The following is a 12517-nucleotide window of genomic DNA, read 5'->3' as shown; positions in this document are numbered from 1 at the left end:
CACGCAGGAGCCCTGCCCAAGTCATGGCTGCAGATCCAAGCCTCCTTGTGCTCTTGGAGGGCTGGGAGCAGGCAGGATCCCTGCCCTTTTGGGCACAGCTGCAGCTGCCAAAACCTGCGGCTGCAGATTCAGGCATTCTTGCACTCCTGGGGGGCCCAGGAAGATCCCCCTGCCTTTGCAGGCTTGGAAATGCCTGCTCTCACTGCCTGGCTTCTCTCTGCTGTTGGCGCCCCCTCTGATCTGGGAGCAAAGTCAGGGCGAACATGAGTGCCATAAATGGCAGCAAGAGGCAGACAGACTCCTGGGCAGAAGAAGGCGGGTCTCCGGTGAGGCCCCACCTTTGGGCCACTGAGGGCCTGGAGGCTGAGGGCAGGGATGCCAGTCCCCCTGGCTGGAGTGGGAACTTGTGGTGCCTTTTCCGGGCCCACTCATGATCGTCCATTGACCAGTCGGCATGCACTTCCTCCCCTATGAAGACTCTAAAAACCCTGGGCTCAGCCAGAGCTGAGCAGACAAGAGGACCAGCTGTAAAGAGGAGCTACCCTCTGCTGGGAGCTGCAGACATCGGAACAACCTCTCCAGGGCCTTCTCTCTGCTGAGAGCTGCAGACGCTGGGACAAGCAGCTGCAGAGAGAAACTACTCCTCTCTCCAGGGCCTTCTCTCTGCTGAAAGCTGAACACTCGTTGGGATGAGCTGCCAGCAGAGGAGCCACCCACTCCAGACCTTCTCTCTGCTGAGAACTGCACAGATGACGGGACGACCTGCCTACAGAGAGCAGCCACCTACTGCGGGGCTCCTCTGGGCTGTCCTGACACTCAGTAAAGCTCCTCTTTATCTTCCTCACCCTCCATTTGTCTGTGAACCTCATTCTTCCTGGATACAGGATGAGAACTCGGACAAAAGCGCCACCAGTCACAGAGGATTCCGGCTAGAAAAGCGACACCCCAAAGAGCCCGTTAACAACTTCCTATAAGTTCAAAAACAGGCAAACCTAATCTATGGTGACAGAAGTCAGAAGAAAGGGTTAGACTGACGAGAAAGGGCCGCACAGAACTTTCTGGCATGTTGTAAATGACTTGTATTTTGTTTGAGGTGTGGGCTATATGGCTGTATATATTTGTCAAAACTCCCTTCAGGTCTCTGCATTTTGTTACATACAAATTATATCTCAACAAAAAACAATCAATATCACACATAACAGTAAAATCCTAGTAGACATTCCACTAAGATAAGGAAAAACACAAGAGACGTTACTATGCCAATTATTTAAAATTATTCTGACCAACACAGTAAGATAGGAAAAACAAAAAGAAAACAATATATTTTTATTATTTGGAAAAGATATGATTGTCTACCTTGAAAGCAAAGAAGAGCAATGGAAAAATCATTAGAATAATAAAGGAATATGGAATATGGCTGAATGGAAAAAAAATACCGAAACATCAGTAGTTTTCCTATGTTCCTACAATAACTAATTAGAAGATGAAATGGGGAAAAATTGCTATTTATAAGAGCAACGAGACAAAATCTCAGGACAATAACTAATTAGAAGATGAAATGGGGAAAAATTGCTATTTATAAGAGCAACGAGACAAAATCTCAGGACAACCTTGACAAAAAAGTATACAGTCTATGGGTATAAACTTGCAAACCTCACCAAACAGCTGAATAAATAGGGACGCATATTATTTTCTGGATGGAAAAACAGAATTACTTAGAAGTCACTTCTCATAAAACAATTCATAGGTTTAACATGATTAAAAATTCAACGGGACTACTTTTGAAACAAAATAATTTCAGTTTTTTCTGGAAGAATAAATGATGGCAAGTAATAACAAAATTCTGAAAAGTTGAAGAGAGTTGCTTTATCAGTTATTAAAACACATTTTGGAAGCAATTAAAATACTATAAAACTGGCAGAAAAAGAGATAATGAATCAATGGAACTAAATAATCCACAAGCAGACTTTTATATAAACAGGTCCTCTGAATATACAAAGAAGGAAACACCATAAATAAATGGATTATTCAATAAATCATGTTGGGAAAATGGATCATTTGAAAGAAAGGAGGAGTCATATGTTGGAGTATATAACACACCTATATTCCAGAAAATTAGAGAGTTAAATATATTAAAAATTAAACCTTTATAAACAAGGCAAAAACCTATAAGAATACTCATTTTAGGCTTGAGAGTGTTGAAATGGCCAAACACAAAAGTAATAAAGTGACAAAGGAAAATGTCAATAGATTTAACTGCACAAAAATCAAACACTTCTGTATGACACAAAGTAATGTACAAAAATTAATGGTAAAAGCAAACTGAAAAAAAATCCTTGTCACAAATGACAGAAAAAAATCCCTAAGGCCTTGGATAGATAAATGGGGCAAAGAAAATGAACAGATCATAGCAGAGAAAGTGCACAAAGCCAACCGACTTGGCAGAATGGGTTCAAGAATACTAGCAGTCGAAATACAAACTAAAACCACCCTCAGAAGACCTGAAACTCAGAAGCCTCAACCTTCTGAATGAAGACACAGGAGGATATCTTTGCACAGCTGGAGCAGAAAGAGGATTCAAATGATTTCCTTCTAGATATTTGCATTAGTGTTGCCGTCTTGCCTTTGCTGGTGCCAATCCACCAAGGTTGTTTGTCAATTGGTGGATTTAGCACTGCTGAGTTAACTCAGGAGAGAGGCCTTGGGGTCAGCACTCCCAGGGGAGGGGATGGGGACAAAGTAGAGAAAGAGATGAGGACAGCACCCCCGAGGGGATGGGAATGGTGCTCCCAGGGTAGGGGGTGGGTGTGACACTCCAGGGGAGGAGATGGGGTAGCACCTTGAGACCAGAGGCAACGCCTAAAAGTAGACGCTGAGTAGGAGCTGACCAGGCAAAGGCAGAGGGTGCAGGATCAGGGCGAGAATTCCCAGACTCTGTGAGCAAAGGTGTGGTGGCACTGAGTAGCTGGTGTCCCCAGGGAATCTGGAACAATGCCTTGTTGCTGAAGCAAGAAAAGCAGAGTGGTGAGCGGCTGGAGATAAACTGGAGAGGCACGGGGTGGTCAGATAGTAAACAGTGCTGCTGCCGTGCTAAGAAGCCTAGAATCCCCTCTTCAGGGAATAAGAACCTCTATACGGAAGAAATAGGGCCGGCAACCTAGGGAGGACATGGGCTGGGGACGAGGCTTTGGGCCATGGCTGCAGAACCAGCTGGCGCAGGGAAGCCTTCCTGCCCAGTCCCAGGGGTGGCTCCTCTGAAGATCCTCTGGAAGGCTTCAGGCAGAGGAAATCACTCGGTCAGGTTCCTGCATTACTGAGCTTGCTCTGGTGGTTCGAGGGAGGGTAGATTTGAGGATCCCAGATCTATGGATTACAATGATGGGCAACAGCCAGTTAGGATCAGCGGTAGCAGGAACAAAGAAGGGCAGCGCAGTGGATTTGATAAAAATGCGTGAGGTAAACCCCACAAAATGTATTGATTTATTTGTTGGGGAGAATTAATGGTGAAGGAGTCAAGAATTACATTATATTTCTCTCTCTCTTTTTTTTTTTTTTTGAGATGAAGTCTCACTCTGTCTCCCAGGCTGGAGTGCCTTGGTGCAATTGCAGCTCACTGCAGCCTTGAACTCCTGGGTTGAAGCCATCCTCCCACCTTAGCCTCCCGAGTAGCTGGGATTACAGGCATGAGCCACCACACCTGGCTAACTTTTTAATTTTTTCTTTTTGTAGATATGGGGTCTTGCTATGTTGCCCAGGCTGGTCTCAAACTCCTGGCCTCCAGTGATCCTCCTGACTCAGCCTCCCAAAGTGCTGAGAACACAGGTGTGAGCCACTGCGCCCAGGCTTGACATTATCTCTAACTTGGAAGAGGAACAACTTTGGGGCCAGATGATGAGTCCCATTTTAGAGTTGGAGTCTGATAAGCCCCTGGGACACGGAGATGTAGATGTCCGGAAGACATTTGGTTACAAGAATCTGAGGCTCAGCAGAGAGGTCTAGGTTGGAAACACACATTAAGGACTTACGGTGTGTGGGTCAAAGGTGAACCATGGACAAACATGAGATCCCTAGGAAAAGCCTGTGTGTTAAGAAGACCAGGCCGGGCGCAGTGGCTCAAGCCTGTAATCCCAGCACTTTGGGAGGCCGAGATGGGCGGATCACGAGGTCAGGAGATCGAGACCATCCTGGCTAACACGGTGAAAACCCGTCTCTACTAAAAAAAAAATAAATACAAAAAAAAACTAGCCGGGCGAGGTGGCGGGCGCCTGTAGTCTCAGCTACTCGGGAGGCTGAGGCAGGAGAATGGCGTAAACCCGGGAGGCGGAGCTTGCAGTGAGCTGAGATCCGGCCACTGCACTCCAGCCTGGGCGACAGAGCGAGACTCCGTCTCAAAAAAAAAAAAAAAAAAAAAGAATGCCAACTTTTTAGGGGCAGGAGGGGAAATAGAGTCTTCAACAAGTCAGAGAAAATGGACAGAGAGGAGAGAATAAGAAGGAAGAACGAAGAGAAAGACGTAAGCCAAGTCCTGGGAACAAAGAGGTCTGCGTGAGAGGAGTGATCAGGAGCATCGCTTGCAGAGAAGCTGAGGGGAAGTGGACTCCGTGGAGCTCACTGGCTCTGTCCTTTAGAACAATGACAATACGGCTTCAGGAGAGAAGAGTAGATAGAACAAGTGAGAAGCGAGGAGGTGCAGGTAATTAGCAGAGCTCAGTCGTTCGTGGCAGAAGAAGCCAGGAGAGAGCGAGAGCTTTGAACACAGAACACAGAGAGGGAATAAACAAGGAGCCAAGTCCTGGAGGAAGGGCTGGGGGAGGGACCAAGGGCTTGGGTGCCGGCTGGCTTTCAACATACATGGGACTGTAGTGATCGTTTTTGTTCTTTGTGCTTTAAGATATTTCTAAATTTTTTATTAATCAGCATGCATAGCTTGAATAATAAAGTACAAACGTATTTTACATTTTAATTAAATTTAAATATTACAGGGTATAATACGAAATCACAATTATGAACACTCATCTTATTAAAAAACTAACTGTAGGACTGAGTAGAATGAAGGATTCTGAGTTTTTAATATAAGTAAGTTTGTTACCTGCAAGCATTTACCACAAGACACACAAGAGCAGGTGTTAAGATTGAAAAAAAAATCATAAGAAAAAGACTGAATTTATCTTGATAACTGGTAAAAGGCCACCATTCTTCTGTTTCAGCCATGGGACGCCTTTGTCCAGCCCATGGAAAACACGTGTAGGCTCAGTTTGAGAACTAGGATGGCCTCTCCCAAATATCAGGGTTACCATGGAAACTGGTGGCAACTGTTGCATTAAACGGATATCTGCATTTTTAACACTGTGCAATACCAACTCACTCATGCTAAAGAATAAATTTTTAAGATGGCAAAATAATGGCTCTAATACAAAGATAGAATCAACATATATCAAAGATTTTAGTTAAGTCATTAATTTATGAGGGAACCAGTAAGATGCTTCAACTATATCAAAAGAGAAAGCAAACAGCACACAACATAGTGATAGTGCTAAAATGAATTTATAAATAGATGCAAAACTGGTCAGGATCTGCAGAGCAATAGCCAGTTATATACTACAGGATAAAATTTACATTTATTTGCATTTCTTTGGAAAAGAAATTTGCATTACTCAAAGTGCATTACTATAAGATTTCTACAATTTACAAAGATAAGTAGCCCAAAGAGATGGAAAGCGCGGATCTCTATCGAATCAGATAACCCTGAAGGGTGCTAGATGAGACACCCAGCAATCCTTTTTATGGCACACTGCAACGTCTTTCACAATTCTTACCTGACAGTCTCCCTCCACGGGATCATCAGAATCTCAAAGAAAGATCATTCTTGATCATAATTGATAAGGATTTTAGAGAGTGGGCCAAATGCTTTCATGATTCAACAGAATTCTCAGCCTGGTCACAGGGTCCCCACTGTCAAGCCATCAGGAATCCCTGCACGCTCTCAATGCTGGGATCCCCCAGGCTTCCCTCATCCGCCACCTGGCCTGACCCTCTGCCCTCCTCAATCAACCAGGCGGGTACCTTGACCCAGGCCCTAGGACACGACTGCCCTTCTCTGAGCCCCAGGCTTACTAAACAGGCACCTGGGATAGGAGAACCATCAAACTTTTCAGAGAGGCAAACCCTGGGATGCCTGCAGAGGGCCATGTGTATCTTCCATCCAGAGATGCACCGTGAGTCCCGTACATGGATGCAGGCTCAGTCCAAGCCCCAGGCTCTGCTCCAAAGAGCTCGGAAGAGGCCCGTCTGCCGTGGCAGGAATGTCATCAGGGCAGAGGCGATCAAGTGTCTGCCTTGGCCAGTAAATCACATAGGTTTGGCCCCTGCAGGATCCCTGGCTTCCAGGAGAACGGCATCCCAGTCAGCCTGCCGGGAGGAGCTGGCTGTGGAGTGTCTCCCGAGTAGCCGGAGGGACAGACCTAGTAGATGGCATTATTTAGTGCTGACCACTTGCACACGCTGAGTGTAGGCCAAGTGCAATTTCCATTTTAGTGCACTTGCTGCTAAGCTGGTCTTTCTGGCTCTAATGAGCCAGCATGTTCAGCTGCTTCTTAAGGGCATTTGTTGCTAATAAAAATAAAAACCAGACTATTGGCCCTGATGACGGTGCTGCTCTTCCTATTTGCCACGGCAGGAAGACGCGGACCAACCAGCTGGTAGCAGCACAGGCTGCTTCAGCCAAGGTCACGGGCTTCCTTCACACAGTGGAAATCAGAACAGGCAGGAGGCAACCATGGTACCTACTCTAGATTCTAAACAGCACGATACCCACACTCCAGGCTCTGAAGGAAAGAGAGCTGGGAATGTCAGCCAGCTTCAGGAGAGCCAGAGGCTAATAGGGGTGACCGATGTTCTCTGTCCCCTTCTGAGTGAGATAAAGCAGCTGGACACCTACAGAGCCGTCCTGTGTGTGCCAGTCACTCTGCTAGTGTCACAGCACAGAGGACCAACACACAGACCCTGCCTGCCCTGAAGGGGTTCCCAGTCTTGCCAGGAGATGGACACAAGCCAGGAACTATGATGCACGTGCTCAGAGGGAAGCATGTAGACCAGCATGGGAGCCCCGAGGAGGGAGAAGCCATTTCTACCTGGGCGTAATGGAACTTGCAGAAGTGATATTTGATCTGAGCCACCAAGGAGGAGGAAGAACTTTCCCAGGTAACACCAATACGTGCCGCTAGCAATGCCCCAGCCCCATCTCACGGGCAGCTGTTTCCCACCGAGCCTGGAGTCCTGGCACTGAGGGGCCCTTGCTGATGCTGTCCCCTCATAGCCCGTCTGGCCCAGGCCTCACGTCACATCTTCTTTGAAGATTTTCTCTGACTTGCCTTCTATACAGTCACATTACTACGTACGTACCTCGCCAGGAACGTGCGGCGTGGAGGCTGCGTCGGTACCTCTGGCTGTCTCCTCGCTGTTCGCAGTGGAGACTGATCACGTCGGCTCTGCCCCTAGCACCCAGCACCCAGCACCCAGCAGAGTGCAGAGCAGATGCCCAGTCTGGATTCACCGCTGTAACGCCTGGCTCTGCCCCCGGCACCCAGCACCCAGCGGAGTGCAGAGCAGACGCCCAGTCTGGATTCACCACTGTAACGCCTGGATGGCTGGATAGTTACACATGAAACCCGCTTCTCATTGAGGCAAGGTGACTGGCTGGAGGAGCCAGTCCTGCTATCAGCTGAGAAGAGCGCTGGCCGGGCATCTCAAAGCAAAGCCTTCCTTCATGGAAATGGGGGAAGGCAGAACACCTGTTTTGGAAGATGGCCCAGGACTATAATTTTCAATCCCTCGCAAGGGGACTCCCCTGCAGAGATGAATTTCACTTCGTTTGCTGAGTGCCTACTAAGTGCAGGGAACAAGAGGCACCGAGACAAAGGAGACAGAGTCCTGAAGCCTGACGTGCCAGCGCCCAATGGGGGCTGTCCTTAGGGTGGATGCGAACCAGAATTCAGACGACGCCAGCTCTGCCCCATCCCGCTCTCTCCACCCGGATCGCTGTCAAGTCCTGTTTTATGTACAGGCAGCATGGCCACACCATCCTCGGGAAACTCTTCCGTCCTCTCAGAGGTTTTCTGAATCAGTAACACCCTGGCCTTCCCTGTTCGGGTGAGTGGAAGCTAAGACGGCGGTCTACACACAGGCTGGTTTCTATCCTGCCCTGTCTCTGGGAGGAAAGAGGCCAGAGTGGGATTCGCAGAGGCCCCTCTGCAGGGGGAGAAGGGCCCGGACTCCGGCCTCACTCTGAGGTGGTGCCCAGGACGGGAGGGTGTAACCTTAGACGCCCAAGACCCGGAATAACATACTGCCCCCGGGCCCTCCCTCGGGGAACTGGTTTGCATGGTGCAGAACTCAAATAATGGTTCTTCAGATTCCCGGAGTGCCTTCCTCCATGTCCACATGGACCGACGCCCAAGTGCGGCCTCTCCATGAAGCCCCACTGTAGCGTAACGGCGCACTCTGCTCCCCAAGACTCCTCTGTGGACTCCTGATGAGCACCGACTCCGGAGTCAGACGGCGCAGGGATCCCATCTTCCCCTCCCATCGCCGTGTGACCCTGGGCAGGTGACAGTGACTTACGACCTCTGCACATCCATTCCCGTAGCTATGAAATGGGAATCAAATGCTGTGGCTGTGGTGTGAGCATGCAGTATCATCAGAAGGGAGCCTCTACCAGGGGAGGCCGAGGGTGTAGAAAAGGTAATGAGGAGAAATAACGGGCAATTTACAAAGGAAAGAGGTTTCATGGAGAACCCACAGTTCCACGTGGCTGGGGAAGTCTCACAATTAGGAGAAATATGCCATAATTAGGAGAAATATGTCAATAATTGCAGGAGGTGTGAACAGGCTGGCGTTAGCTGGGAAGAGCCACGGCAGAACCCAGGCTGAATCTGCCCAGAGAAGTGAGCAGTGCCAGGGACCCACAGGGAGCTGGGTTTCAGGGGAGGGTACCCGAGAGTGCACCACTCGTAGCTGTCCTGAAAACAGGGACCCAGTTTACAACACCTGTGTCATCGGGAGACAACCACAGGCTGAATAAAGTGGATCATGGTAACAGCCACGATACCTGCGTCTGGCTCTGCCTCAGGGAGGCCCAGAGAAGGAGACCCTCATCTGGAATAAATGGGTGATGTGGGTCGGCTGTGTCCCCACCCAAATCTCATCTTTAACTCCCATAAGTTGTGGGAGGGACTCAGTGGGAGGTAATTGGATCACGGGGGCAGGTCTGTCTTATGCTGTTCTCCTGATAGTAAGTCCCGTGAGGTCTGAGGGTTATTACAAGGGGGAGTTTTCCTGCACAAGCTCTCTTCTCTTGTCTGCTGTCATGTGAGACATGCCTTTCACCTTCCACCATGATCTGAGACTTCCCCAGCCACGTGGAACTGTGAGTTCTCCATTAAACCTCTTTCCTTTGTAAATTGCCCAGTCTCGGATGTGTCTTTATCATGAGTGTGAAAATGGACTAATACAGACGGGATAACAGAGGAAGGCCTCCAGCTTAGGTATTACAAGGTTAAATTGGAGGCTGGGTGCAGTGGCTTGCTATAATCCCAGCGCTCTGGGAGGCTGAGCACGCCTGTAATGGCAGCACTTTGGGAGGCCGAAGTGGGCAGATCACAAGGTCAGGAGTTCGAGACCAGCCTGGCCAATATGGTGAAACTCCGTCTCTACTAAAACAACAAAAATTAGCTGGGCATGGTGGCGGGTGCCTGTAGTCCCAACTACTTGGGAGGCTGAGGCAGGAGAATCGCTTGAACCCAGGAGGCAGAGGTTATAGTGAGCTGAGATTGCGTCACTGTGCTCCAGCCTGGGTGACAGAGCAAGACTCCATCTCAAAACAGACAAACAACAACAACAACAACAAAAGCAAAAGGTGAAATCGGGCTGGTGTGCTGGAGAGTTTCTTTGTGGAGGTAATGGGTTATCTATTATGAAGGGTAACAATCTAGCCCTGTGGGTTTCCAGGGGAAGGAACAGGCCCTGAGATGAGATATTTGGCCCATTCAGGGAGTCAACATAAAACCCACGTTGAGTTTCATGCGACCCGTGTAGCTGACGGGTGTGGAGAAAGAACACAGTAGCCCAGGGTAACCCGAGGCTGCACAAGGGTGACCCACGGTGACCTGAGGCTGCACAGGGAGCGAGGCGTTTGGCCTCTATATTGCATGCAGCAGGAACCCCTGCAGGACATGTGCAGGGGAGTGGCCTGGTCTGGGTGTCTCTTAGGAAGATCAGTGTTGCTGCTGGTAGGTGAATGGTTTGGAAGAGGAAACAGGGCTGGCTGTAAGGCTGCTGCAGCGGTCCTAGTGAGAGGTACCAGTGGCCTGAGGCAGAGAGGAAAGGGATCAGAATCCTAGTTAACAGACTGATAGGACTGCTGATCCAGGGGAGTGTGGAGGTGGGGGCTGAGGTCCAGGGAAAGGAACTGGGGACTATTCCTAGGGTTCTGGAAGAGGAATATAGAAATGCAGCGTGCTGGGAGTAGAGATTTGGGTGGCTGCAGGAAGTAAAAAAAAAAAAATGCAGTAGAAAGAGGTTAAGCTGGAGAGGTCTGTGAGACAACCTGATAAAGACATCAAGTTTCTGGGCTCCATAAGTGATCCTGGAGGCCTAGGTGAAGGATATAAATGTTTGAGTTATCAAGGAAAATATGCTGCTAAAAAATCACAGGAAGGCATGTGATTTCTCAGGAAGAGATTCCAGGGAGAGCGGAGAGGCGTGAGTGGGTGCACACAGCAGGCGACACGGCACCCAGCCAGCCAGGAAGAGAAGGGAAGGAGGGTTTGGCGGCTGGAGGAAAGCCAAGGCTGTGAGTAGCCCACAGAAGGAGCATGTTTCATGCAGAAGAGTTCCAAGGATGGTGGTAAAGGGTCAGAGGGGTCCTGGAAGGTGAGTCAGGAAGAGGGTGCTGAACACGTGGCACCACATCTACGCTGGAGAAAACCTCCCACAGACGTGAGCAGTGGTGGTGGCGGCGAACTCTCAAGTCACCCAGGTGGCAGGCATTGTTAACCCATTTCCAGCTGGCCCTGGGAGTGACACTGCCGGGCTGTGCTCGGAGCAGCCCTGTGTGCACGGCCCTCCCATGGGGCCCCAAATCCACGCTCCCCCGAGAGCTTCTCTAACTAAGGACTTCTTCCCTTCCCTCTCTCAGGTCCTGCATGGTTTTTTCTCTTTCCTAAAGGGCAGGCTGTGTTTGAAACCCTGAAAAGCATTACAGCCTTTTATTAGTTGTTTTGGATCTGACCCAGAAGTAAAGGTTAAGGACATTAAGAGCACACACAAAGATCTCATGATCGTCCACGGTGACAGTTCCATTTTGCTACTTACTGTTTTCAGACAGCTCCACGATGTAATAAAGAATAGGACTGTTTCCGTCAAAGGGCCGGACCCAAGAGAGCATCACGGCGTGGCTGTGGGAAGAATTAGGGCTGGCCAGGAGGTTCTGAGGTGAATGAGGCAGTTCACTTGAATTGAAGGGGATGAAAAGGAAAAAGAAGAAAACACACATCAGAATCCATGGTGAGCTGAGCTCTTACAGCAGCCCGTCCTGCTGTGGTATGTTTGGGAAGTGAAGAACATAAAATATGCCCCAAACGCAAATATTAACTCTCTTCCTCCCAAAAATGGACAGACAAAACCCAGCTTCATTATTCACAGTGTTATTTTGTTTACTGGTCATAATTTCATTGAACCCTTATGCTAGCTACCAAAACAAGTACTAACGCTGTCACATAAATAGGAGGAGGGGACATAGACGATTACACATACATCATTATTTTTTTAAAAAATTTTTTATGAGACCAAGTCTCGCTCTGTTGCCCAGGCTGGAGTGCTGTGATGCGATCTGGGCTCACTGCAACCTCTGCCTCCCGGGTTCAAGCGATTCTCCTGCCTTAGCCTCCCGAGTAGGTGGGATTACAGGCGCCCACCACCATGCCTGGCTCATTTTTGTATTTTTAGTAGAGACAGGGTTTCACACCATCTTGGCCAGGTTGGTCTTGAACTCCTGACCTCGTGATTCACCCGCCTCAGCCTCCCAAAGTGCTGGGATTACAGGCGTGACCCACCGTGCCCGGCCTACACATACATTATTTAATTGAGAAAACTTGGTCAACAATTTGTTTTTACAACTAGAAGCTGGCAATGGAAATGCCACATACACAGGAAAAGGCCCAGTACATTTCACAGGAATGTTTCCAACACTAGCCATTTGGAGTTATGAGAGAAAATGCCCACATGTATTCTTAGACAACACAGTTGCCGCATTTATTGACAGCATGAGGTTACATTGTCATCATGTCTTCTGCTGGAGTTACGGGGATTTGGGGGAAGCACTTAAAAGGAAATGTGGTGAAAACAGTAACTAAAATCCCATGGAAATGGTAAAGAACACATCAGCGAGGCTATAAAATGGAAATGCAATTAAAGTGAATAAATTCTTTAAATAAGTTACTAGTAAAAAAAAAAAAAAAAA

The 12517-nt window shown here is 48.5% G+C and overlaps 1 protein-coding gene across 1 annotated transcript in view; it reads right to left on the bottom strand.

Annotated features, from left to right (window-relative positions):
- SDK1 (sidekick cell adhesion molecule 1) overlaps positions 1-12517 on the bottom strand; it is a 985027-nt gene that overhangs the window by 278241 nt on the left and 694269 nt on the right. Inside the window, exon 17 of the mRNA XM_026449463.2 lies at positions 11371-11507. Within this exon, the coding sequence (XP_026305248.2) occupies positions 11371-11507 (137 nt within the window). The remainder of the gene's footprint in view (positions 1-11370; positions 11508-12517) is intronic.

This window comes from Piliocolobus tephrosceles, chromosome 8, assembly GCF_002776525.5.
Source record: "Piliocolobus tephrosceles isolate RC106 chromosome 8, ASM277652v3, whole genome shotgun sequence".
In the NCBI taxonomy this organism is placed as follows: domain Eukaryota; kingdom Metazoa; phylum Chordata; class Mammalia; order Primates; family Cercopithecidae; genus Piliocolobus; species Piliocolobus tephrosceles.
This window is presented reverse-complemented; position numbering and strand designations above follow the sequence as displayed.